Source organism: Chlamydotis macqueenii, chromosome 3, assembly GCF_036417535.1.
Source record: "Chlamydotis macqueenii isolate bChlMac1 chromosome 3, bChlMac1.mat, whole genome shotgun sequence".
In the NCBI taxonomy this organism is placed as follows: domain Eukaryota; kingdom Metazoa; phylum Chordata; class Aves; order Otidiformes; family Otididae; genus Chlamydotis; species Chlamydotis macqueenii.
The window spans coordinates 26,747,045-26,772,882 of NC_141558.1; the positions used below are offsets into that span (position 1 = coordinate 26,747,045).

Below are 25,838 nucleotides of genomic sequence, written 5' to 3' on the forward strand. Positions count from 1 at the left end.
CATGAATAGTATTCTCATTACCTTACTGTGCAATATGGATAAAGAGAAAGAATCAGAAATATGTTTACGACTATTTCAAAGGCCCTGTTCATTTTGATAGATTTTGTATTTACACCAATGTATCTGACAATAAAAAACTAGTCCTTGGATATATGTCCTGAGGTACGCAATATAGGTCTTGCTAATTAGCAACTCTGTAATTTTGACTAAATTAATAGCTTTTAAAACATGAAATGTAACCAAACCCAGTAGTTTGCAAAAAAATTATTTCCTTAATAGGAATCCCAGTTTTTTAGCTGCATCAATTCCATTTTTAAAGAGGAAACCAATTATGAGGTTTTGTTTCTTGCTAAATGCACAAATACTTTTCACAGGAGGATTTTGTGGAACACTACACAGTTACCTATGTATCTTTATCCACAAGAATTCCTATCAAGATAGCAAAACAAGACAAATCTTAAATGTGTGCAAAAAAGAAACAAAAAGTGAGCAAAAGGATTTCTGAAATATTTGCATCCCAATTAAACAAGTAACTGGCTTGGCAGGTTTTGTCTTTGTTTCGTCCCTGTAGCACAGGCTAGGAAAGAGCATTCCCTGTGGGAGCTGTTAGTCTTGAATAATAAAACAGATAACATGCAGAGAAGGTTGAAAAGAGCCGTTGCAGAGGTTAAGGGAGAAACACTAATTTTGAAAGGAATCCCAGTGGTGGATGTATAATTGGCCTGAATAAAAGGAACACACTTTCTTGTGGCAAGTTAATATGAGACAGCTCAGCAACCAAGAAAATAATCCGGCATGAAAAGCTTTGTTTTCCAATTAGATCGGTTTAGGGAGTTTGATATATGTGCTATATTTCTCCACCACATCTTGCCCAACTTTTGGTCTCCATGCAGTTGAGTAGCTCCATATTAGAGCCTGGATTTCTCCTTTGTGGAAGGACTTAGGAGGGGCAGAGATGCCAGAAAGAGCCTCCTACGAGTTTTCTCCTCACAATTTAATTAAACAGCTTTCACATTTTTACAAATGTTTCTCCTCACAAGTCAGTTGGAGACCCAGAAGAGACCAGGACAAGTTATACAGAGAAGATCCTACTCCCACATCTCTGTTTCAATATTATTCTTTGAGAGAGCTGTTCCCTAGAAAATATGTTGCTTTCATATCTCCAGCCAATATCTGCTCTGAGATCCTCTGCTACACAGATATTAGCAGTCTCAGTCTTAACACATTGCTGAACTTCCCACTGAGCAGGAGGAAAATATAAGGAAGAAAAGGGAGGGATGGTGCAAATTCACAATACTGTTGAAAAGATGCTGAAGATCTGTTTCAAGGAGATCTCAGTTTGTTCCCTAGAAGTAGCTTTAAAATACAGTCCCCTCTACATAGGAAAGGTGTGGTCTACACCCTGCACATGCCCCAGTTTTATCAGTCACTGCCCAGATTTCCACAAACAGTCATGAAACTAGAAAAACACTTGGTAAATGCAAAGTATAGGTCCAGATAACCCCTAAGACTGCCTACCATCCATTAAAGTTATGAGCTGCTTGCACAGGAGTGTCAAATGTATGCATCAGTCCACCAACTGTGTGGGCTAGAGGTTAGAGCACTGGGACACAGGAGATGATGTTATCTCCCCTATTCTACCTCTCATCTGCTCTTCTCTCAGGCAAGTGCACCCTCAGCAAGTTCACAGATGACACCAAGCTGTGTGGTGCAGTTGACACACTGGAGGGCAGGGATGCCGTCCAGAGGGACTTTGACAGGCCTGTGCCAACCTCATGAAGTTCAACAAGGCCAAGTGCAAGGTCCTGCACAAGAATTGGGGCAATCCCGAGCGCAAATACCGGCTGGGCGGAGAAATGGATTGACAGCAGCCATGAGGAGAAGGACTTGGGAGTGCTGGTGGACGAGAAGCTCAACATGCGCACTTGCAGTCCAGAAAGCCAACTGCATCCTGGGCTGCATCAAAAGAAATGTGGCCAGCAGGTTGAGGGAGGTGATTCTCCTCCTCTACTCCACTCTCATGAGACCTCACCTGGAGTACTGTGTCCAGCTCTGGAGGCCCCAACATAAGAAGGACATGGACCTGTCGGAGTGAGTCTAGAGGAGGGTCACGAAGATGATCAGAGGGCTAGGGCACATCTCCTATGAGGACAGGCTGAGAGAGTTGGGGCTGTTCAGTCTGGAGAAGAGAAGGCTCTGGAAGACCTTATAGCGGCCTTCCAGTACCTAGAGGGGGCCTACAAGAAAAATGGGGAGGGACTTTTTACAAGTCTTAGTGATAGGGCAAGACATAATGGCTTTAAATTGAAAATGGGTAGATTTAGATTTGATATAAGGAAGAAAATCTTCACTACGAGGATGGTGGAACATTGGACCAAGTTGCCCAGAGAGGTGGTGGATGCCCGATACCAGGAAGTGTTCAAGGCCAGGTTGCATGGGGCTTTGGGCAGCTGATCTAGTGGAAGGTGTCCCTGCCCATGGCAGGGAGTTGGACTAGGAGACCTTTAAAGGTTACTTCCAACCCAAACTAGTCTATGATTCTATAAGTCTCTCTGCTTTTTGGTACTTCTAAAATAGCAATACTAATAACACATACTTCTTTTGTAAAGCATTAGCATCTGCTAAAGCAATGAAAATATCTTCATTCATGTTAATAATAATAATTGATGGCACCCATCTGGAAGCAAAAAAAGTGCAGGAAGAGAACAGAACAGAAACTATTTAGGTGGAAATATAGCAGTCAGGAGAAGTGTCTGTGTCATGTGTTGTAAATATGGAACACAGAACACAAAAGGCCCTTTTAATTCACACAAGATTTCAAATCCTTTATGCACCACGTTTGGTGCTGATTTATTTGAATTAAGATGGCAAGAAAACCTCTTCTTGCTGTTTTTTGTTGGATTTTAGTTCAGTTTTCTTTTGTTTTTAATCAAGTGCTTGCTCAAGCCATGTGAGTAAGAATTCAGTAACACGTTGTAAATCACAGTTTGCAAGTTCTGTGACTGCAGATGAGATAGTAAAAGATAATGCTGTATAATTCACATGTGGCTTGTTTGTCATTCAGGCACCACATGTCAGATTCTCCCTATGCACAGCTGAATGTGTGAGCAGAAAAGTTGGTAGAGATTGCAAAGACCATAATTTTAAAGTCCTGGTTATTAGAATCCTTTGGTTATTGCTGAAACAATTCAGAATCTTATGAGTACAAGCCTAAACCATTTTTTTTAACCTATCTTTGAGTCGAAGTCAATTGAAACTGTTTCAAAAGAGGAGCTGACAAAAGAAAGAGAATAGAAGAAATACGCAGCCAGTAATACAACATTTTCCAAGTAAATGGTAGAGAAAATTATATTCCAAAATGGAAGTGTCTGCCATCACACCATGATAACAAAAGATTTCTCAAAGCTTCACATCCCAATTAAACATCCCAGTAAAACTTGTTCAACAATGTAACGTTATTTTAAAGGTGTCGGGGATTGTCATTGACTACAGTTGCTCAGATAAGGTCTATAGCAGAGCCATTGTCCTAAACCCATTTGATAGTCTTTGGAGAGAAATAGGTGAATTGCAATCCAAAAGAGCAATTTCTCTATGTTGTTCCTAAAGAAAGTCTCAGTCTTTAGTACACTAATTCTGTACGGAGCTTCTTCCATTTTTCTGGTTTTCAGCCCTTCAGATTCTTTCCAGTTGTTAAGGATGCAGAAACAACTTTAAAAAGAACAAAACTCTTGTGTCCTAAATGATAATGGAATGGTCTTCGTAACTATAGAAACAGATATAGCTATAGATATGGGTATATGTTTAATATAATTTAGTATAATTACATACATTATATTATTTATGTTTGTATATATTATATATAAATATATATAAAATAACAGGTATTTGATAGGACCAAGCAAAAGAACAAAAAGCCCTGTATTACATAGTACTGGAGAAGGGCTTACCTGAACAATTTTACAGGAAAACACACATATATACACTTTTTGAGTGCATGCAGAAGGTGTGGTGCCACTATCCTTCCTTTCAAACAGAGGAATGACCAGTTAGGGATTTATGGAAAATTTTGAAAACTATTTCTCCTTTCTAGTATAGTTTGAGTATTAGCATTTGGAGGTATGATACGAAGGCATGATTTTTATTAATACTGTAGATGGTTCACCAGCGGCAGCTTAAGAACTAACAAAATAAAAGTAATTTTCCAAGATATCTGTACTATAAAATGAACTACAACAAAACCTCTCCATAATTACTGGCAATCTCTTGCTTTTACACTTAAAAGAATATATGAACTTAGTGTCATTTTGTCATGTGTCTCAGAAGCAAAATCACAGCAGAAGAACATAGTATTACAGGTTTATTATGTCTCAAAATATAGAAATATATTCCAACAGTATATTTTAAAGAATAATATAACAATACTCTTCAGTGTCTTATTCTCAAAATGGTACACCATTATTTAAAAATATATTACTTAATGTACCCAAAATTTAGTTTTCATCAGATTCCATTTAGAATAAATTGTGTTCAAAAAAGCATATCCACCTGCCCAGTTTATAGAGAAACCAGTAAATTTTTTGAAGACATCCCAGGAACCTGACTGTTCCAAAATGGTAATTCAGTTGGAGACATTATATTTTGCTATACACTCTTGTGCATGAACTGCAATTAAACGTAGATAGATAGGTAATGCCAGTATGAGATATAGATGGAAGCGTAAAATGGATCTGTTTATTGTGCAGAAAGAGCTCCCAAGACTGAAATAAAAACTGTTAATTTAAAAAAAAAATCTGATTGTATGCATAAAAAGAATTTACATATTAGTCCAGTAGCAAGATAAAATAAATTAGTTTCTGCAAAAAAGACAGTTGCATATTCACATGCATACACACAGTCATACGCACACGCTGATTTTATCAGTCTGTAATAATCTGGGTTTTCTGAAATATGTTTTAAATAAGCAGAGAAGTCAGAGTTTACATGAATAGACTGTCTAAGGAGAAACTGATATGTCCTATTCGTTTTTAACAACTCTTTGAGAACTGTTTAAGTGAAGCATTTTTAATCAAGGCAGTTCATGATAAAAGCATATATTATAATTAGCCATGTAATAAAGAGAAAATAGAGTTTCTATTTTCCTGTTTTTGTAACACTAAAACAAAGGTGTGTCCAAAGACATTAAATGTAGTTAATTCAAAATAAGCATACGGGTAGTCGTGGTGGGAATGATAATCTGTAATTAGTTGTACAATTCACAACCACAGGATTTCATTTGAGGCCAAAAATTTACAAACATTAAAAATTACTTATATGGATTTAAGAATTTTCAATGTTACAATAGCTAATGCTAAAAAAAGGAAAGATCCAATCTTAAGTCTTATGATTTAAACCTGATAGAAAAGCAGATGGGACTGAAAGTAGGCTGGAAATTACTCAATGGCTCATTATGAAAGTTATTTTTCATCTTTGCCTGAAAACAGCCACTATTAAGGACAAGATTTTCAACTAAAGAAGTGACAACTGCTGCATTCCCTGTGCCTTCCCTTGCACACTCAGAAAACACATCCAAAAGTGTGAGCTGAACAAAGCAAAGCCCTTCCATACCCTGTCTTCTCTATATTTTGTGTACATAGTAACTTGTGTATATAATGGGAAGGCTGGTGTGGCTTTTTGTTTGATTTTACCTTGTGCTGTTATTATAACAATATTTGCTGGAGCAGTGTAATAGATAGTAGACTGATATGATTTGAGGTAAGAATGTTGTAGTTCAATTTTAAGTGTTAACTTGGAAAGTCATAGACAGAGGCAAGAGTCTCTCTCCACAGAATTCCCGAAACTTTGAGCCTTTTGTAAACTCTGCAGCCTGCAAGCCAAGAAGTTACATAATCCTCCAGTTACACTCATCTTGTTAAAGCAAATAGTTACAACAATTATGTGCAATCTTTTCAGTTCTATTTTCGATCTACTATTTATTTACTTAAGCATTGTTCAACATTTCACTTTTTCTAATGGAGCAGAACTTCTAAAAGAAAAACTATGTTTAGCCAAGCAGTTTTGTTTAGTTTTTTTTCCTGTGCCTTTTTCTAAATAAATATCCTGCCACAGTTTTCATTGGCACAATATGAGCAAATGTATTTTAGTTCCTTTAACAATACAAAGCACTTACAGAAGTTCTGGAGTTTCTAGCTTAAAAAAAATCTATGCAAAGGCTTTACTTTAAAATATTGAAGTGGAACGAAATAGATTTCAGTATGCTCCATTGAAAAAATTAGTTTGTGAAGTTCTACTGCATAGGGAGGTGACCCATAAAATAAATGGTTCTGAAATTTTGCTCATACAAAAGAAACTATATACTTTTAAATAAATAAAAGCTACTATATACATTATACTGTACATTTAAATGAGAGATGACATGAAATGGAATAAATTTAGGACTGCCTTTTCATCAGCAAGGCTCATATCTTGACTTTATTACAATTCTGAATAAAACCCTCTGCTTTAGATTATTTTTTTTTATTCTAGTGGCAGCCACATGAACGCACCACCATATTCCTGTATTTTTTTAAAATAACATTGGAACTGTCATCAAAGTAGAGGACGGAGATTGCGTTCAGTTTTGTTGGTGCACAGCATGGCTTTGGTACATGATCAGGGAACATCAAGTGAACCTGAAAGACAGAGAAATACATAGCTCATATATCAAACAGAGAGGTACAAGGACAACATCAGGGCAAAACATGTCTTTGCAATTCAGAGAGTGCTGTGGTCGCAGATTTTCCTCGGTGAGGAACTCTAAAGTACAGCTTACCTCAAGAACGTTGCTCTGATTTTGATTGCCCGGTCAGAATTACACAGTAATAGCAGATGGAGAGATAAATGGGGAGGAGTGGCCAAGACAGAAAGTTTGTTTTCAGATGAAATTTAGAAAAGAGTTGGAGTTAGACAGTTGGCTCAGGCAAACACTTAAACGTATTGTCAGTGCCATCCTCTGCTGAGGACAGTGCTTAACATGAAGCACAGGCTCAAGTCCCAGGTCTCTCTGGGACCCCAGCGTGTGCTAAAATGCTTTCCTGCCTCAGGATCTGAGCATGGAGGAAAATCTGTTGCAGACAGCAAAGGCTGTGCCGGCAAAAGCTCATACTGAAACTGCTTTCAGCCTAGGAAAGGGTAAGATGTGGGTTCTCAGGCAGAATGAGTGCATTTCAAGGTCTTATCTAGGTATCTGCGGATCCAATTCTACTTTCAAAGAAGTAAAAATCTATTCATGAGGTGGGTGCCAGCTGGACAGAAGATTTAGGGGAAGGGCTGAGGCAGAGAAAGCTTTATGTTCGCTAGACTGAAACGTATCAATGAAAGGTTAAAGAGAAGGAAAAGAGTTTTGAACAGCATCCCAGAACAAACAAGTTCTAGTGGAAATATCTGAAAATGGGGGAAATACAAGTTCTTTGTACTTGAAAGAAGATTGGATGCAATATTCTACACATGCTGAAGACTTGGAAACTGGGGAGGCCAGAAAAGAGGGAGTTGTAATAGAGAGGGCAAGAGATTATTAAGGCACGGATGAAGACTTCAGCAGTAATAGGTTTCATTTGTATGTTAAATCTTTGTAAATCTGTTAGAGCCATCTGTCTTGGAGTGATATAAGCCCAGAGCCTTTGCCAGACAACAGAGAACAGTCTATCAGGAAACGATTTTTACATAACTGTTACCATGAGAAGGTCTTTTGAAATGAGCAATAATAAATCCTGAAGTAGCAGTTTAGTAAGGGTTTAGACACACATTTTAAAACAGTTTAACAAACGAATAGCAAAGCACTGGAGAAAAGAATGACTGTGCCTCATCTAGGCAGATGCTCGCCCTGCCATACCTCCTGGTCCCACAAGCTCCTGCCACCCCAGCTTGGGAGCTCCATGGCCCTGCTAGCCCTGCACGACAGCGATGCCCACAGCCTTTTCAAGGGTGAGCCTGGAAGTCTGTGCAAGTCAACCTGCTGATCCACTGACTTTCATGACCAGGAGTTCAACACTACTCCAGTGCCTGTTCTGAGGGTATCATCTGTCTGCCCAAGTTCAGTCTCAGAAAAAGAAGAGAGAGAGAGAGGTACTGGGCCAGTATTTCTCCTATTCTTGTTACCAAAGGAAAAAAAAAAGAGTCAGTAAAGTTTGGAAAGGTACCAAAGAACAATCTCTTCCCAACCCAAAGAGTGGGCTTTTGTAGAATGGTGTAATCAGTATGGCTGGCAGATGATTACATTTGGACTAGGGTGGGGTGTATGAATAATTGTTTCCCAAGCCATCCCCATGTGCACACCTTGTGTAAATCTGAATTTTGTATAATTTAAACCAGAAAGCATTCAACTACTGTTATCTCATCTAATTTATGTGCAGTTAAAATTTAATTAGCCTCATGATTTTTGGCTGCATAACTGAATGTATGTACAATACATGCAGAGGGAGACACACTATTCCAAAAAGACCATAAAAAAGAAGGAAAAATTAAGTATCCAATATAAAAAATAGGAAAAACTACACAAATTTCTTAACAATAAGAAATTAACCATTTTTGGAAAGGATAGGCAAATGAGAAGTTAGCACTGTGCCACTTCATATTTAACAGTCCATAATTGCAGGAGGGAACTCTAACCTGGGAACCTCATTGATACTGGCAGCTTCTCTGGACATAGTATGCATAATGCTAAACTGTTGCTTTGCTGACCTATTTCTTCTTAGCTCAGGATTGCATATATGCTGCTCTTCATCATCTCCTAGGCACATTGCTACATACTCCTTGCCAACTGGCATTTGCTGTTCGCTTTCACCTGAATCCCTTACCACACTTCTACTTATTTCCAGCCTCTGACATTTTCCCTTCTTTTTGTAAATCTTGCTGACCTGAATTCTGGTATGGAAGAACAATGTTACATTGGCTTCTGGACTTGGAGAAGGTGCATAAATGAAAAGTTGAATGGAAAGGAAAAGGTCTCAGCAGATACTGATGTTTTAAAAACGTCTTTCTCATGTAGAAACCCATGTATCTCTAACTGCAGTCGAGCGCCTTGACCTTTCCAACTAACTAGGGTTGGAAACCCTTTCCTGTTCTGATTTTGTACTCCCATTCCCTCCTTGTGTATTATCTCTGATTCCTCTTCTTCTTAATCATTCTGCTAATACTGATGCTGTTCAGAGCTGGCACAGGTCCTGTTCTTCAGCTGGCACACATGAAAAACCATGACCAGATATCAGACTCACAGCATTACATTTAGGCATAGTCTAAAGGTCTTGTTTTCTGTAGGTGCTCTGTGTTCCACACCATAGGTGAATGCTGCTGGGGTAAAAGAGGCATAGCCAGCTGCTTCAACTAAGATCATCTTTTTGGCTGCTCCAGTTGATGCACAGGACTAACATAAGAACTAGCAGAGGCAGAAAGCTGGCTGCAAATCCCCTTTTACATGTACCAGGCAGAGCAACAGATCCAAATACACTTATTTATAAATTGCATTTGTTAGCCAAGCATGGCTGAACACAATTTCTTAGATGCAAATTCATCTGCTTGCAAAGGTTCACATTAAATTACGGTTTAAGTATCTCTGCCAATAGTTGACAGCAGAGGTCCACAAAGTGGCCAAGTGTCAACATTTCTGGAAGGTATAGCATGTAGATGTTTAACACGGAGCTTCAATAAGTTGCAAAAAACTCTTGGAAGTGGGACCAGGGGGCCCCTTTGGTTCCTGTCTACACAATTATCCAGTAATACAACACAATCTTCTCATATGTTATTGCATTTGAAATGGGAGGGAAACCTACCACTCCGGTCACCATCCACTCTCCAGCATAATCATTAAAGCATGTCTTTGAAATGAGTTATCATTTAGAGAGAAACAATCAAAATCCAATAGTAGCAAACAGAGAGGAAGAGACAGCCCCTGTCCAGGACACTTACAACTGCAAAATAGGCAACTACAACATAGGCAGAGGCATACCAGAGTCTGAACAATGGCGTGGTTTGTTGCATTCATGTGGGCATTGAGGGGGAAAGAACACTCTCCATCACAGTAAAATGCAGCGTAGCCCTCTGGTGCAATAATCCAATCCTAAAACAAGAACAAATAAACTCACTCAATTTTTTTTCTCACTCAGAGAATTTTAAACTCTATCGAACTAACTAAGACTTGTCCAAGGATAAAATGAACCTCAGAATGTGGCATGTTAAATTACTTTTGTTTGCCGGAAGAAGAGAAGTATTTGCTTTGTTCATGCAAAACACGGATGAAAATGAAATTAATCTTTGAAATCTATATTGAATACAAACTAATGAGGATGTAAGGGGAATTAAAGGTTCAAATATGTTTGTCAGAATCCTTTTATTCTCAGACTGAAAATCTTGAGCACTTCTTGGTGCAACAAAAGTAATTAAAGTTTCTTTCTTCAGCATATTCCATACCATTAATTGTATTATTGCATGAGACTCAGAGCTGCCGTTGGAATGTCACTGAATCACGCATTTTGAGTATTTCTAGCAACACAGTATGGGGAAAAGACCACAAGAGGGAAAATGTTTTAAAATGTTAATGAAAGCTATGTGTTTAGTTTGCTGAATTCCTTCTTTGACAGGCAAAGGTAATGGAGGTGCTGTGGGAAGGGCAGAGAGGATCAAGTCCCTGCTCCTCGGGTTTTGCTTCTTTTTATGCCCTTTCACCCTGAGTTTCACTGATCAAATATTACACAGTGTAGTCTTAGCTTTCCAGCTGAAACTTTGAATTATTCAAGTATTTTTTGTCCTTTTCTCTGTGGCCACCTTGAATGACTGATCTGAGAGCTTTGCACATCTTGGGGCATTTCAGAATTTACTGTTTCAAAAAAAAAGAAAAAATTGGTGATACTTAGAAAAATCTGTGATCTACAGAGAGACAACGGCTCACTCATTCAGTAGTCTGAGATCAAGTCAATACTACAAGCCTACTCTGTGGCTGTGGACAGGGTGATTATCCTCTGGAGACTTGGGAAAACAGTCTCTGCCTACTTCTTCAGGCTGCTGTGAGGATAAACATACTACAAAAAGAGTAATGGGGTCATAAAAGATTCTGAGCTAGGTATGTAAAGGATGAGCTGTCACTAAAGAGACAGTACACTTTTCCTCCTCGTAGACTTGTTCTGCTCATAAAGAATTGTTTTAAAATAATTCAGAGAAATGTGAAATGCACAGACAGCCATCTCTGAGTTCTTACCTACATATGCAATAGGTCTAGGTTATAGGCTGCTGATGGCTTTCTTGTTCTTTCTTTGTAGAGAGCTCCTTGCTTTCTGGAAAAAAACCCTAGATTGATCTCTATTTTCATTTCTCTTAATGCCCTGCCTCTGTCTTTATGACCTTTTACTACAAGCATCTTCTTTTTTTTTTTTTTGTTACTGTATGGTAGGATTAATTTTTCCTATAAATTATATAAGCTTATCTATGGTGTTATAAAGACCACTGAGCAGTGATTCAAGCTTTAGTTTCCTATGGACCCTACTCCCTTGAAATCTCTTTGACCTGCAGTCAACCACATTGAACCAGGGAGAATTCAAGTGCAAATTTCAAATGTTCCGTTGCTCACTGTGGGGATTTTAGTTTCATTTACTGCAGATCTATTCATATCTTGAATAATAGTTTAGATTTATCTTTATGTGAATGAACCCAGATCTTAAAGCCATTAATCTTTGCAACGTCTCTGAGAGAACAGCAGCCAAAAAGGGTAAAGCGATAGTGATAGGGATTCATTACAAAATACATTTAAAGAATTTGTCTCCCGTTAGTGAAATAATACTAATTAGCATGAAGAAAACAGACTGTAAATAATCAGGGACCATAAAATAGATTACCCTGATTTGTATTGATAGGAAATGGTATTTATAACCATACCTGCCATCCTAAGTCTCGGAAACTCACGTAAAGTTCATGTTTCTTACATGCTTGCTTTTGCTCGCTTGTGTTGTAATCTACAGGAAGAAAATAATAATAATAAATTATTTAGAAGCATTGTTAGAACTGACAAGATTTAGCTATTTTTGAGCTCCTGACCAAACAGTACAAAGGAAAGAAACAAGCATACTGTCATTTATGTTCCATGAATTGGTCATATAAGAAGTGTAACCTTGGAAATGTAGAATCAGCAGTGTCAGCCTGATGTAATTTCTGTACACAGACAAAAGGATACATCCAACATTAGGGGAAACAGATTCTCAAGATGTCTGTTTGCTGGCTAACTAGGTAATAACTCTGATAATATGCACATAGGTAATCAAAGGAGGACAAGTGAGAGCCTGATCCAAGATATAGGGATGTCATCTATATGTTTGTACAGGTTTAATTGCCAGGTTAATAAAGTAGCCCAATTAAAAACATAAATTAACAATGATAAAAATTGTCCTGAAACAACTGAATTTCTGAAAGTCTGTTATTTAAACATCAGCATATTTTATACTACTTCATATTTTACCATATTTTCTGGAAATATTCACCGCTTGATGGTCTTGACAATACTAATGTAAACAAGTAGACTAACAGATACTTTTTAAAGACTTGAATGTTTCTGCACTGTCAGAGATGTGGTAGGCTAGAAGGATACAGAAAACCTTCCATACATGCTTCTCCACAACAATTTTAATCCTGGAGAAAATCTAATACTTTTTCCTTACTGCCCCTGAGTAACAGGAAAGGAAGGGAATAGGGTCATGCCTTCACCACATTAGCCCCTCAAAGCTGGTTTATAGTGCTGTTCAAGTGATGCCATCAGTGAGCCATGTGATGGAGCAGGGGGGACAGGCTGTCTCCTCTGGTTCCATTTCAAGAATTCTTAAAGTGGCTTTTTTGGACCAAAATAACCATTCTGGTAAAAAACATTGACAGGCTTGAGAGGTGGGCCCATGAGAACTTCATGAAGTTCAACAAGGCCAAGTGCAATGTCCTGCACATGAGTTGGGGCAATGCCAAGCACAAATACAGGTGGGTGGAGAATGGATTGACAGCAGCCCTCAGGAGAAGGACTTGGAAGTACTGGTGGATGAGAAGCTCAACGTGAGCTGGCAATGCACGCTTGCAGCACAGAAAGCTAGCCGCATCCTGGGCTGCATCAAAAGAAGTGTGGCCAGCAAGTCAAGGGAGGCTATTTTGCCCCTCTGCTCTGCTCTGGTGAGACCCCACCTGGAGTACTGCATCCAGTTCTGGAGCCCCCAACATAAGAAGGACATGGACCAGTTGGAGTGATTCAAGAGGAGGACCACAAAGATGATAAGAGGGTTGCAGCACCTCTCCTATGAGGACAGGCTGAGAGAGTTGGGGCTGTTCAGCCTGGAGAAGAGGAAGCTCCAGGGAGACCTTATAGCAGCCTTCCAATACCTAAAGGGGCCTACAAGAAAACTGGGGAGGGACTTTTGACAAAGGCATGTAGTGATAGGACAAGGGGTAATGGCTTTAAACTGAAAGACAGTAAATTCAGATTAGATATAAGGAAGAAACTATTCACTGTGAGAGTGATGAGGCACTGGAACAGGTTGTCCAGAGAAGTTGTGGATGCCTGATCCCTGGAAATCTTCAAGGCCAGGTTGGATCGGGGTTTGGGCTACTGGTCTAGTGGAGGGTGTCATGGCCCATGGCAGGGGATTGGAACTAGATGATCTTTAGGGTCCCTCATCCAACCCTTTAAATACTTCTATGAAAATAAAAAAGTTGACTGAAATTCACAACAACAAAATAACCTGCCAAACAAACAAGGAAGACACTGAAAATGAAATAAAATCTTCATTTTCAGGAATAGAGAGGTTTTTTTAGGAACAGTATTTTAACATTAAAAGACTTGAGTCTGGGATGGGATGATGTCTGTTGAAAAATTCCTCGAAAATTAAGAAAGATATCTTTTTCGCATAAAATGAAAGGAAAGGAGGGCTACAGTCTGTAAGATGACTCATTGTAGTGCTTCACTATCCTTGTAGAAAGCTCTTCCTTAATAGTCGGCCTAAAGGAGCTTATCTGCAAATTTACCAACTGCTTATTTTCAGCTGTCCTGATCTGTGCTATCATTGCTTCTCTGAGTTCTCTTCAGTTTCTCTGTATCTTTCTGAAGATGTGATGGCCAAAACGGAACAAATAAAGTAAAATAACTATTTCCTATGTTTTCTGGATTATTTTCTAGCCATATATCCCAGAACAGGAGTTTTGCAGCAAAACCACACTGTCAAATTATGAGCTTCAGATCCCTTGTTTATATACTTCTGCCTAGTCGCCTTAGGATTATGTTCTATTTATGCAAATCAATGAATAAGGAACAGGTTGGGTGTGAGAGTGTTGATGAGAACTGCAACATGATGGAGCTGCAGCAACCATGATATGGTGGAGTTAAAAGGTTCTGAGAGGTGACCAAGATGAACAAGAGCATTGCAACCCTGCACTTCAGGAGAACAGATTACAGCTTGTTCAGAGATCTTCTTCACATGATCTCATGGCAGACTGGCTTGAACAGCAAAGGAGACCAGGAGAGCTGGCTAATCTCCCATGACAGCCTCTGAGAAGCACAAGGTAAGTCCACTGTCATGTGCAGGTCAAGCAAATATTGAAGAAAGTCACTGTGGCTGAATAGGAAACTCTTGACTGAGCTCAAATTCAAATAGGAAGTAAAAGTATTGTGAAATTGGGATAAGCTACACAGAAATAATATAAACACATTGCCCGAACATGCAGGGGTGGACATCAGGAAAGTCAAAGCTCAGCTGGAGTTGAAACTTGTGAGGGATCTGAAGGTCAACAAGAAGGACTTCTATAGGTACATTCATAGCAAAAAGAAAAACTAAGAAAAATGCAGATTCATTGTTCAGGAGGGCAGACAAGTGACAAGTACTCAGAACAGGTTAAGGTACTCCATGACTTCTTTGACTTGTTTTTTACTGGCAAGATTTACCCTCAAGACTCCCAAGCCTAATGATTGAAGCTCTACCCACAGTAAAAGAAACAGAGTTAGGAACCATTTAAGCAAATTGAAAATACATGAGTCTATGTAAGCAGAAGGAATGAATTTCAGGTTGGGGAATGAGCTGACCGACATCATTGCAAAGACACTCCCTGCCATTTTTGAGTGTTTATAGTGACTGGAGGATATTTCTCATGATTGAAAAGTTGAACATGTGACACTCATCTTCAAGAAGGACAGTGAGCTTAACTTCAATTTCTGGGAAGTCTGAAGAATAGAAAGGTGTTTGGGAACAGTTACCATGGATTTACTAGTTCAGACTCTGCCTAACCAACCTGATTGTTTTCTGTGATGAGCTGACTAGCTTTGTGGGCTTTTGAAGAGAACTGAGTACTATTCACTTTGCTTTTAGGAAGGTTTTTGATATTGTCTCCCATAGCATTCTTAGGGCCAAATTGGTCAAATATGATTTGGATAGGTAAAGAATATAACGGGTGGAAACTTGGCTGGGCTGCTGGGCTCAATGGGTTGTGAATGATTTAAAAAGTCCAGCTGGCAGCTGGTTACTAGGGATGTCCCTGAAGGATCACTACTGGTGCCAATACTGATAAATGTCTTTGTTAGTAACCTGGACAGTAGAACAGAGTGTGTTCTCGGCAAGTTCACAGAGAATACGACATCTGGAATGAGTGATCAGTCATCCAAATTACCAATAAAATGTTGGACTGAATCAAGTCCTGAAGAGGCTCAATGAGATGTCATTCAAAATACCCACCCAAATTTTACTCTTATTGGTAACATACTCTTCGAATATGCTTTTTCTTAGGCTATGTACCTACTTTCTGTAGAATATACCTGGGCCCCAATATGTCTCCTGACACTGTGTCAAAAGCTGTGTGCAAGTCAAGACATATCCATGTGCATTACTATATAACTTGTTCTAGTACCACTAGGGATGTTAAGTTAGACTTTCTAAGCTATAACACTCCAAATTCTCATTCCTTTTTAAAGATGATTACTATCTTCTTTCCTATGGTATTTTCCTAGCCCTTCATGGGCTGATTCTCAATGACAGTCATTAAAGGTTCTCCACAGTTAGTTGGTTACCTGCTGTCATCTCAGATACTCTCAGTTGTCACAGGGCATGTAGTGTCAAAATATATACCCACATCCTATGGGAGTTCTGTGTCTTCCTGGAGTAGCAACTGGAAGCAAGGAAGGATACCCTAGGACACTATGAATTTTCAAAAATCTGTATGCTTTTAGTAGAAGCAAGAACTCTTAGTCATCCTTTGTGTTAAGTTGTCTGTAATAATCTAGCATGTCCTGCATGTACATTAGAAGTAAGGTGAAGTTAGTAGAGAGTAAAGGAACTTTGACTTAAAAAAAATTGAATTGTATTTCACTGATCATTCTTTACAAGGATTTGTATACTGATTTTGACTAGTATCAGTGCTCATAGAAGGTAAATATTGAGCTTTTCTGTTTCAGCTATTAGTGTGAAATTAAAATGCAGTTGTAGAACGCAAGTCACTTTGCAAAAAAAAAACTGTGACTGAAAAATGTGACAAAGAAATGTATATGAAAAAGTCAGGAAAGTCACAATCTGGTTCGAGATAGCACTCAAGGAGGCAAACAAATAAAAGCTGAAGATTATGCTTTGACCAGTTTTCTCTCAGTCATGACATTTTCATATTTAAGAATATGTACAGAAGCTTTAGCACCAGAATGTAGCAGAAGTCCCTACAGTTAAAGGAGAAAGGCTGAATAATGAATATGTAAGTCATTGCATAGATGTCTTAATTGTCTCGATACTCTGAATTATTTGCATACAGGTTAACCAGCAGCAGATGAGCGTTCACACCAGAACACCTAATAAGATGGTCTGCATTTAATATGTAGACATATATCTGCAAACCCTCTAACCCATACACCTATGAAGAAAGTGAAACTTGGCCAAGTCTGTATTCCTTCCTTGAATTATATCTTTCATATAAGACAAATGTTGTTTGTAATGTAACATTTCATGTAAGTATCAAATATGACACTTAAAATAAGATCTGATGCCAAGGATCCAATTTCACACACTGTAGCTTCAAGGCCCATATGCTTATTCTGTCAAGAATCAAAAACATAGGCTATTGTGACTAAGAAAACATTGTTCTTCAGCTATTCAGGGGTTGGGGGTTGCAGTTGGGGTCCAAACCCCTACATAGCAGAAAAAGCTGTGCAAAGAGGGCAAGAAAATATATTTATAAGAAATTTAATGAGAATTTTTTTTCCCAAGGGAAATAAAGATGTGTAGACATGCCTATATATACTATCACTAAGTACTATGTTTTCAATTAGTGTGACACCAACCAATAAAATTCAGGAAATACAGAATTAAGTATTGTTTTCTGGTTTTATCTCACTGCATTTTAAACAAAAATTATGTAGCTTTGTTTTTGAGTTTTCTGGTGTAAGTCACTGTTCAGTATTTAAATGTTGATATCCTCTAGTGCCTAATTACATTGTAATTCTGTTTAGATTGTGTTAAAAAAAAAAAAAAGAAAAGAAAAGAAATTAAGCCAGACTTTTTAAAAGGAAAATTTATGTGATGTACTTTGGGAACAAGTTGTCTTGTTTTGATTTGTTTTTCCTTTTATCCACAGTTTGACAAAAATACAACTGGGTAAGTGACAAACAGTTCAATCCTCTGTGCATAGCAGGCAAGTGGAGTCTGAATGCTAAGTTTAATTCTGTCTGTCTTTGCACTGCATTGAGATTATCTGCTTTTAAAGTTCTTAGCAGCACAGGGATGCTAACACCAAATCTATCAACATTTGCCTAGCTGTTCTAATAACTGGCACACACAGATTTTATTTTCTTCATGTTGTGTTTATACATATCGTCATGAATAATTCATAAAATATGTTGTCCATTGGAAGGGAAGAATTGAGTTGCCCAGTGGGGCTTTCCTTTTTGATATACTGAGAATACAGTAAAGTTAATCACTGAGGTCCAATAACTTAGAAAAGAAGGCAGCAGTAGGAAGAAGGCAAAAGACAAAAGGCAAGAGGCAGAAGGGAGATGAAAAAAAGTTAAGGCCAAAGGGAAGGAGAAAGAGGAAAAAAAGAAAAAGGAAAAAAAAGTGGGGAAAAGAAGAAGAAAAAAAAACAAGGAGAAAAAGAAGGCATCACTGTGGTAAAGTTGGGATTGATGTCCAGGGAGAAGTATAACCAAAGCCTGGGACATTTAAATGACAGCATATCTATCCGGATCTGGCTATATAGCCTCTGGCCACGTACATGAGCATTTTTCACTGTCAATGTCTGACTTAGATGCTGTAGATGTAAGTTTATGGAGTAAGCTTAGAAACAAGGACCTGCATCACACAATTACGTTTGCTCATCGCAGTGTTATTTACTTCAATGGTGTATTGCATCAGGGGTAAATGAGAATTGAATATCCAATTGGCTGTGCCTATTGACAGACTATCGTGAGGAGAAGATGGGCAGAATGCTTTGGGCTTTTCTTTGGTTTAAATATGAAGAGATGAATTATACTTTTAAAGAGCTACTCATTACTGGAAGCTGTAGAGAACTAGGAGAATCAGTCTTCTCCCACAAGCCCGCAGAGATGCAGCATATCCACTGCATTTGTATGGTTTCCCGGGCTGGTGATTAGGAGAAAAGGGGCATAGCTTTTCCCTGATAAAAGGCTCTCCCCATGGAACAATTCTGCCTGTAATCTGCAATGATGTGAAGATCTGGGAGCAAGAATGTGCTCTCTCCTTCACGTCTTTTTTGTAGCCTGGAGCATCTGGATAGAATCTGCACGTTGCCTTTGTAGCCATCAACGTGCTAATCTGCAGATTTTAATGACTGTTGTTGCAATAGCTATTAAAAGTGTTTTGAATCACTTCAAAAAAGTGAAAAGAGTGAAAACATGAAAAGTCTCATCGCTGATTGTTAATGACACCCAGACAAAATAAGTTTTTTTGCAACGAGAAGTGTTGAGGGAAACTGTAAGGCAAGAGCATGGAAGCTGATTTGCCATGGTGCAGGAGCTACTCTTCCAAGTGGTTTTGCTGCAGACGATGGTACTGTGTGAGGCTGTGGTTACTTATCTGCCTTCAGCTTTGCCAGTTATTCCAGCCTGCTCATATCTTGCTGCCTCCATCTCCAGATCGAGAACGCTACCCCTGCCTTTGATGCAACATCTTATGCAGTTGCTTCTTAACCTAATTTTGTTTTAACAGTATGTTTTTCTTGAACTGCAACCTTTTTTGACAGAGATCTAGCACGGATCAACAAATACAGTGATGCACCTCTACACTTATGCAGACTGGGAACCTAGAGTTTAGGAGAAAATTTATTCCATAATGATCTTTTCACTAGAGATATACTGATCTTTCTTGTTTTACAACAGCTCTGGAGCACAACTGGATGCACAGATGAGGTTGACAGGTGTTTTGAGCCATACAGACAGCTCTTCCTGAGGTAATTCTCATGCTAATGCAACTTGCTGGTATGTATTAAGGTCGAGGTTTTCCCAGGCTAAACCAGCAGAGAGCTTGTGTTCAGCTTTTCTGCTATAATCAAGAAGGCTTAACAAATCTGTTCAATTGTCATTTCCTCATGGACTAGAAAGATGGGATTCAACCTGAAAGTATTATACTTATATTTAGGTATCCTGTGTGTAATGTGTACTTTGATTATTTCCCCATCCTTCAAAATAATGAAATTCTCAAAATTAGTAGACATTTTCCAGAAAATATGAAAAATCTTTAAAAAATATTTTTAGTGCAGAGAGAATATTACTTACCCTTGAGGTAAGAGATTGTATTTTGGATATAATGCTGTTGCACAGATCATGTTTGACTGTATTTAAAAAGAAACAAACAAGCCAAAAACCCCACCCTCATGTTGTATTATTAAGTCCAAAACTCTTTTATTAAAATAGGGAAGTGTGTCATGGAATAGCAGTAAAATAGAAGGAACAGTTTCTGCAGAAAAAAATGCAGATTCAATTCCTCTACTGAAGTGAATGACTTTAGAGCAAGTATCAGCTAGCGAGCTTAATGGATGTGCATGCTTAAAGCACATCTGAATTACAAGGTGCTCAGTCAATTTTTAACCTGCATTGTTACTGCAATCTGAAGAAGTCAGAAGTTTAAGTAGTTTAAGAAGCTAATGAAGAGAGAATGTTTAGACAATGTCACTTTATAAATAATGAATAATTTTAAAAATGCCTTTCTGCTACAAGGCATGCAATTTCTTTTTTTTGTTGTTGTTGTTGCTAGTAAAAAGCTAAAATTGTCTCAGTTGCTACTTCTTTCATTATTTATTTATAACTGCTCCCTTGCAATATTGACTAATAAGGAGTTACAAGTTAATTGTGCAGATGAGCCATTTATGCTATAGCTATGCTGAATATCAGAAATACAGTAAAAAAAAAAAAAAAAAAAAACCTAAAACCCAAAAATCAATTGTAAATAGAGATCCCTGGTGCCTTAACAAATGTCAGAGGCTATTCAAATGCTAGGGTCCTCAGAGGGAACATGTGCATCTCTCTAAGCCTCAGAAATAACTATACTCCAGGTCCTCAGCAGAATCTAGAGAAATAGCATAGTATTTTTTCTACCTATACATCACATGCAAATAAAATTAAGCTCACTACTGAAACAGTAATAATCATTGCTGTGAATTAAAAAGGTTTTCTTCAGCATATGTTTTAATACTAATTTTTAACCTTAAAGCAGGATTTTATTCCAATAGAGCACCAGATAAACTTCAAATAAGTTTAGAAAGATATTCAAATAATTTCTAGGATTTCTTTACCAACTCAATAGCAGTTGGTGGTTGTTAAGGCAAAATTCATCTTGTACAGAAGATCAGGGAAAGGCTTATGCATTACCTTAGAAGGGTCTCTAATCTGCTGCTTTTGAGGTTCTGAGATGTCTATAAGTAATGCATAATGCTCATAACAATTCTCCTCAAATAGATGAGTAGCACTCCAGGGATTAATTCTTTTCATGAAATACTAATTTGCTTACTTGTAGACATTCATGGGGCTTAGGAATAGCACCTATACCAAGATTTTTATATGCTGGTATTAGATCTGCCATGCTTTTAGAAAGATCCATTTTCACATACGGTCCTCGAAAAGTAGAAATTTCTGTTAAAAAGTGAGAATATTTTAGAACTGACTTTGTGTCTCCAGCTGAAAGGAGCATTTCAGGAAAGAGCTGGAGCAAAACTTGTTCCAGGCTCTAATGGGACCGACGTTTATGTTTACATACGCATTATTGTCAGTACCTTGCAAGTAAATAAGGGATTGAATTCACTCTGTTCAGGGACACACTGTGTATTTACGTCAGTGCATGTCAGTTGATCTGAACTCATAAACAGATTTCACAGATGGATTAAGCTTCCTCATTTTCAGTATTGAGATTTTTGTGTTACAGCTTGGCTTCTTCAGCTGAAAGGCAGTTAAACAAGAGCCCAGACACTGTCTTTTGCTGAAGCTTCCATCCTAGACAAGCAGTTGGGGTGCAACCCTTCTTTCTACCTTTTTGTCACGTGTAGCAAAGATCTCATGCAGTTGCCTACTACATAGGACCGGATTCAAGCCCAGATACAGCCTTTCCAAAACTACTTGGACATTTCACCATCCAGAAGCCTGTGATACGTGTGACCTGACTCAGAGAATGTAGATCGTACTCAGGGCCAACATAACAAAAGAGGTTTAAATAAAGCTGGGGGAGGGCAGGTAGAAGGGGAGCTGGAAAGTTTCTAGCAGTTCAGCCAATGAGCAGTATCTTGTTGAGCTGCTGTGACTCCACTGTGTTTAAGGAGATGCCCATAACTCCTCTAAACAAACTAATAAATTGTAGCTTCATCTTACCCGCAACACTTGGCATCCTAGAAGACTCCTGATGACTACTGGATTTGTTGCGGTTCTGATTTTTCCTTTTATTGTTGGCTGCTCGGACAGAACGGAAAAGCACTTCACTTGCCTTGAAGAACGCAACCATGAATGGTTGCTTTGACTGAGGCCCATGTCTTCCAATCAGGCCAGCAGATTTAACATTGATACTTCGACCTATAAAGTAATGGAAATTGTAAGTTAAAAGGTGAACTTCTGCCCCTCATGAAGCCACGGTGGGAGATTAACTGCTGACTGAGGCATGGCAAGGATTTTGCCTATAATTATGAGTTTATGTGATTAAGAATCTTCACCACATTTTGTTGAACAAAGTGTAAAAGACAAAAAAAGTCAACAATTTACAAAAGTTTCAATGACTTTACAGGTAGTTTGTCACTGCATAAAATTGCAGTCTCTGTGCACTATATATCTCATTCATTACACAGGTATTTTAATTTAGTCTCATGTACACATCTATAGAACTGGAAAATAAATGAAGCCCATTAAAATCTATAGGCTATCAAAAGGATAACATAATGCAGTCATCTAATTTTTGCATCACTTGAGTGTGAGATGTGCAACCTTATATCCCCAAAGCAAATCGGTAGCAAAGAGAAGTGTGGATAATAAATATACTTCTGCTTTAAAAATACATATTGTGCTGTGTTGCTCAAACTGATGTTCATTCACTAGTAAAGGTAGGAAGGCATTCAGTCGTTCAAGAGAACAGAGTTTGAAATATGTACATTATTGACTCTGGTTCCATTCCCAGGGGATGTGCATATTTCTTTAAAATATTTGTTCAGTCAGGACCGTGTGGTAACCTCACTATATTATAGGATCTAAACCTCAGTAAAAGAAAAGAAAGCAAAACAAGTCACTGAAACTGCATCAGTGACATTTTAGCAAATAAACCCTTGCTCTTAACAGAATTTATTTTGGCAGCATAAACACTTTTGTGCGTACATGTATTATGCAGAGCCCTTCAACCGTCAGAAAATGAGACAGTGTCATGTGAAGCTGTGCAGCTGTGCTGGGTGGGGGACACAGAGGTCCTTTAAACGGGAAGGTACGGGCACAGGAACTGGGGATTCTTCTAAAGTGACTGGAAAAGTTTGCTACGTGGGCAATGAAGGAGCATCTGCCTCACAAATGTATAATACCGTTAACTCAATTATCCTGAAAAAGAACTTGCAAATAAGCATAGGAGTAAACCTTACAGAAATAAGCATATAGGTTTCCTTTTCAAACACAAACTTACAGTGGCCGCACGCCAGAGTCTATATTTCTTAGAAAAACTCTATCACTGGCGTAAATGAAAGAGGCAGTTTGATTTGTGGTTAAAGTAGTTTCCATTCTACTTCCACTGTAACAAATGTATTAATTCAGCTCAGACTTCCTCCTTCTGGCAGCCCTTTTGCAGTAAAAAGTGAAATTAGAAGTTCCAGCCAAATACCATACCTTGAACTGACCCACTTCAATACATAAACACTTTTACAACATGTTTATTCAGGTGTAGCACTTTAAATTGGTTTAAGATGTTTCCAGTGACAGAGAGCCCTGCAAAGGCAGGAGAAGAACTGAGAGAGTTAGCAGTTATGGAGCAGAGTAATTGGCAACATATTCTGAACAATTTTGATAATTACTTTTTTGACTGCAAGGGAAAACTATATTTGTTGAAGCTTCTGATTTCTTTTTAAATGGCTTTTTAGGCCTGTGTTTCTTTAATTCTTCTTCTCATGTGTTTGAGTCGCTATTAAATAATTCAGTAACATTAGTTTCTATATGTTCCAATCTTCTCTTGCAAGTCAGATATGAAAAACTGTACAGACTATTCTCTATTCATTGCCACACAGACAAACTAGCCTCTTACCACAAAGTTCCAAGTTTCCCCTCATTCCTAGAGGGAATATTTTTACTATTTTTCTTTATTTTTTGTTCCAATGACTTTCAGAATTTTAATTTTATCTGTAAAAGATTAATACCTTACTGGTGGACTTTTTAAGAATACTATTAGATTTATATACTGAGGGCTGTAAAGATGTGGGGAAGTTTTCTGAATTTAAATCTAGGTTCTCTGAATTTACAATGGTGGATATTGTGTGCGAAGCAAAATATCCTTCAAACTAATGTGAACTCCCTTTAAAATAACTTTTAATATTATTAAGTTTCCTCTGGGTTTCCTTTAGACTTCAGCAATGAGATGGCTATTAAGAGTCCACAAGTTAAGGCTTACTTGGTTATTCAGGGTGTAGAGATACACCATAAAAAATTAATCCTGTAACCCACAGCCTTTTTACACACAGAAACAGCTTATATGACTTTATTCCTTCATTTGTTTGATCTTTCAAGCAGCCAACCTGAGTTTTTAGGACCCATTTTTTTCAATTCATGAATGGTATATGCACTGAATCTACTTCTAGTGCAGTCAACAGAAAAACTTTTATTGGCTTCTGTGGGTCCGTCATTAAACCTTTCTCTCTCGGTTTATCATATACCTTAGCTTAACTGCAACTGTCAGAAGACAAAGCGATCAAAATATACGCTGCCCTTGAGACTCTATATTTCTTCTGAGGAGGATCTCTGAACTCTTTGGTTTGGAAATTCAAACCACATATGTTGTCTCCATTTTAGGTTGCTTCTGTGCAAAAGAAAGTTTGCATTTACAAAACTTCTATTATACTTTATTAAAAAAAATATAAAATGTGTGTGTGGGAGATTTCCTTCAGTCTAGGAACACAAAGCCTTGCCCCTTCCTGAACAGGAGATATTTCCAAGTATCTTGCCTCTGAAATGCATCAAGCTTTCTGCCCCAGCAGTAGCTCCATCTGTGTGCTATGGCCTTGTTAGGCAGTCCTCGCCTTTGTCCGTGCTACGGATTTCAGAATACGGTAAGAAAAATTTTGCCCTAACCTGAGTTGGCCTTTGTAGCAAGAAGTATTAATTGGCTTCAATTTTAGTAAGTGGTTTTAGACTATCATTTCTTGTAAGCATTTAAAAAACTCTTGGCTTCAATTACAACAGAAAATCCAGATCTCTCCAGCACACAGTCATTCCATACTGTGGTATTAGAGCAATATTTTCTAAAATCAACTGAGTGACTCAGGCTGACCTGCTTAACTGCACCTTCCCTTGGAGCTTCACCCACATTAAACTGGTAAAACCAAAACAGGAAGGTGTGTCTCTCTGCTTCTCTTGAGCATCTCTGAACAAGAATTGAACACGATCAAGCATTCTGAAAAATGGAATGATGGAAGTTTTATACTTTCATCATATCTTTAATTTTGAGGATTTCAAATACTTTTCTTCAGGCTTTAGAAAAGAAGAAGAAACTGCAAGAAACCAGCAGTCAGCTAGTGCCTGCTCTGCTGAACCTAAGCACTGCAATTGCCCCTACACCTAGAGAAAGCAAATAAGCATAACAGATGGACTTACTCTGTGTGGGGACAATTCAGAGCCTTTGTATGCCTCACATTCTGGCATGCTTTTCTCAATCCTGCTATAATAATTTATTATCTCTTCTCTGTATTGACAGGTATATTTGGAGACCAAGACTTATTTAAAGCATTATAGTCCAAATCTGCTGAACTCCTTAGTCCTTATTCATATGATTTTGAGTCTTTGGCAAGATGTATTTGTTTGACTTGGCATTTAAACTTATTTTTGGCTTTTATTCTATTTGATAGTAAAGTGCCCTTAGCAGTTTGCATAAAAGGTGGTACGGAAGTGCCAATTTGACTGACTGAACTGAATGAATATTATTTGCCTTTTCACATTCTGTCCCTTTATTATAAAATAATTGCTACTTCAAAAATAGCTCTTAAGGTCAGCTTATAAAAAGGTCCTACCTCCACAGTCCTGTTGATTCTGATTTTTTTTTTTTACCGACAGAATAGGGTAAATAATAGCGCTCAAGATGATAACTGTAGGGCTATTTGCTGTGTCACTATGTCCATTTTGCTGCTGTCACATGCAATTGTATCATACA

At 38.1% G+C, this 25,838-nt stretch overlaps 1 protein-coding gene across 5 annotated transcripts in view; it reads right to left on the reverse strand.

Moving 5' to 3' along the window:
• Positions 1-4,346: 4,346 nt before the first annotated feature.
• The window catches only part of BMP5 (bone morphogenetic protein 5), a 57,950-nt gene continuing 36,458 nt past the window's right edge, over positions 4,347-25,838 (reverse strand). For 4 of the 5 annotated variants that reach the window (XM_086743785.1, XM_086743784.1, XM_086743782.1 and 1 more), the window contains 4 exons: positions 21,830-22,027; positions 11,899-11,975; positions 9,980-10,090; positions 4,347-6,668 (listed from right to left, as the gene is read on the reverse strand). In XM_086743785.1, the coding sequence (XP_086599911.1) occupies positions 6,519-6,668; positions 9,980-10,090; positions 11,899-11,975; positions 21,830-22,027 (536 nt within the window). In that variant the 3' untranslated portion in view covers positions 4,347-6,518. The remainder of the gene's footprint in view (positions 6,669-9,979; positions 10,091-11,898; positions 11,976-21,829; positions 22,028-25,838) is intronic. The other variant, XM_086743783.1, reaches the window with a different exon arrangement.